We start from the raw sequence: 622 nt of genomic DNA on the forward strand, positions 1-622 counted from the left end.
GGCCCTTTCCAAAGAAGGAGGCACCCACAGCCATGAACTCCGCAATGTTATCGGCGATCTTCAGATACTCGCCGATCTCCGTCCTGGCCTCCAGCCACCTTGGCACGACACTCCGCAGCCATGGGAACATGTCGTACACCTCCGCCAGCCCCGAGAAAATCTCTAGGGACCGGCTGATCAACTTGTTGAAATTCTGAATCTCTTGGTCCGCCACGTCGTAGCGCCGGTCTGTGTGTAACAAAGAGAGAGGGTAGGAAGACAAATATTACGGATAACTACAATAATTCTTACTTTAGTCAATAAAGACAATGTCCCACAAAGCCAGACTGATCTCGAGGCCAAGCTCTCACTCGCCGTGAGTTTCCAGATGACGTTGAGGACCGCCACGTGGATGGACCAAGGCAACGGCTCGGGGCGGCCCAGGTGCTCGCCGAGGTCCTTCACTAGGCACCTCGCTTCGTGCAGGATGGCGGCTTCCAGGCTGGACTTCCCCATTCCCAGGTCCTTCAGCTGACGGAGGACGAAGCGGCGGTGCGTCTGCCACCCGAGGCCTTCGTTGAACGTGATGCCTGGCGGAGGGGCGGCTCATTAGCATGGAGACGTATATTACATACTTACATGT

At 55.9% G+C, this 622-nt stretch overlaps 1 protein-coding gene across 1 annotated transcript in view; it reads right to left on the bottom strand.

Moving 5' to 3' along the window:
• The window catches only part of LOC119594635 (cytochrome P450 2L1-like), a gene marked incomplete in the record, with an annotated part of 11,417 nt that overhangs the window by 7,504 nt on the left and 3,291 nt on the right, over nucleotides 1-622 (bottom strand). Inside the window, 2 exon segments of the mRNA XM_037943685.1 lie at nucleotides 29-228; nucleotides 351-569. Coding sequence (XP_037799613.1) covers nucleotides 29-228; nucleotides 351-569 — 419 coding nt within the window.

The sequence above is a fragment of the Penaeus monodon genome, chromosome 34 (genome assembly GCF_015228065.2).
Source record: "Penaeus monodon isolate SGIC_2016 chromosome 34, NSTDA_Pmon_1, whole genome shotgun sequence".
Classification (NCBI taxonomy): domain Eukaryota; kingdom Metazoa; phylum Arthropoda; class Malacostraca; order Decapoda; family Penaeidae; genus Penaeus; species Penaeus monodon.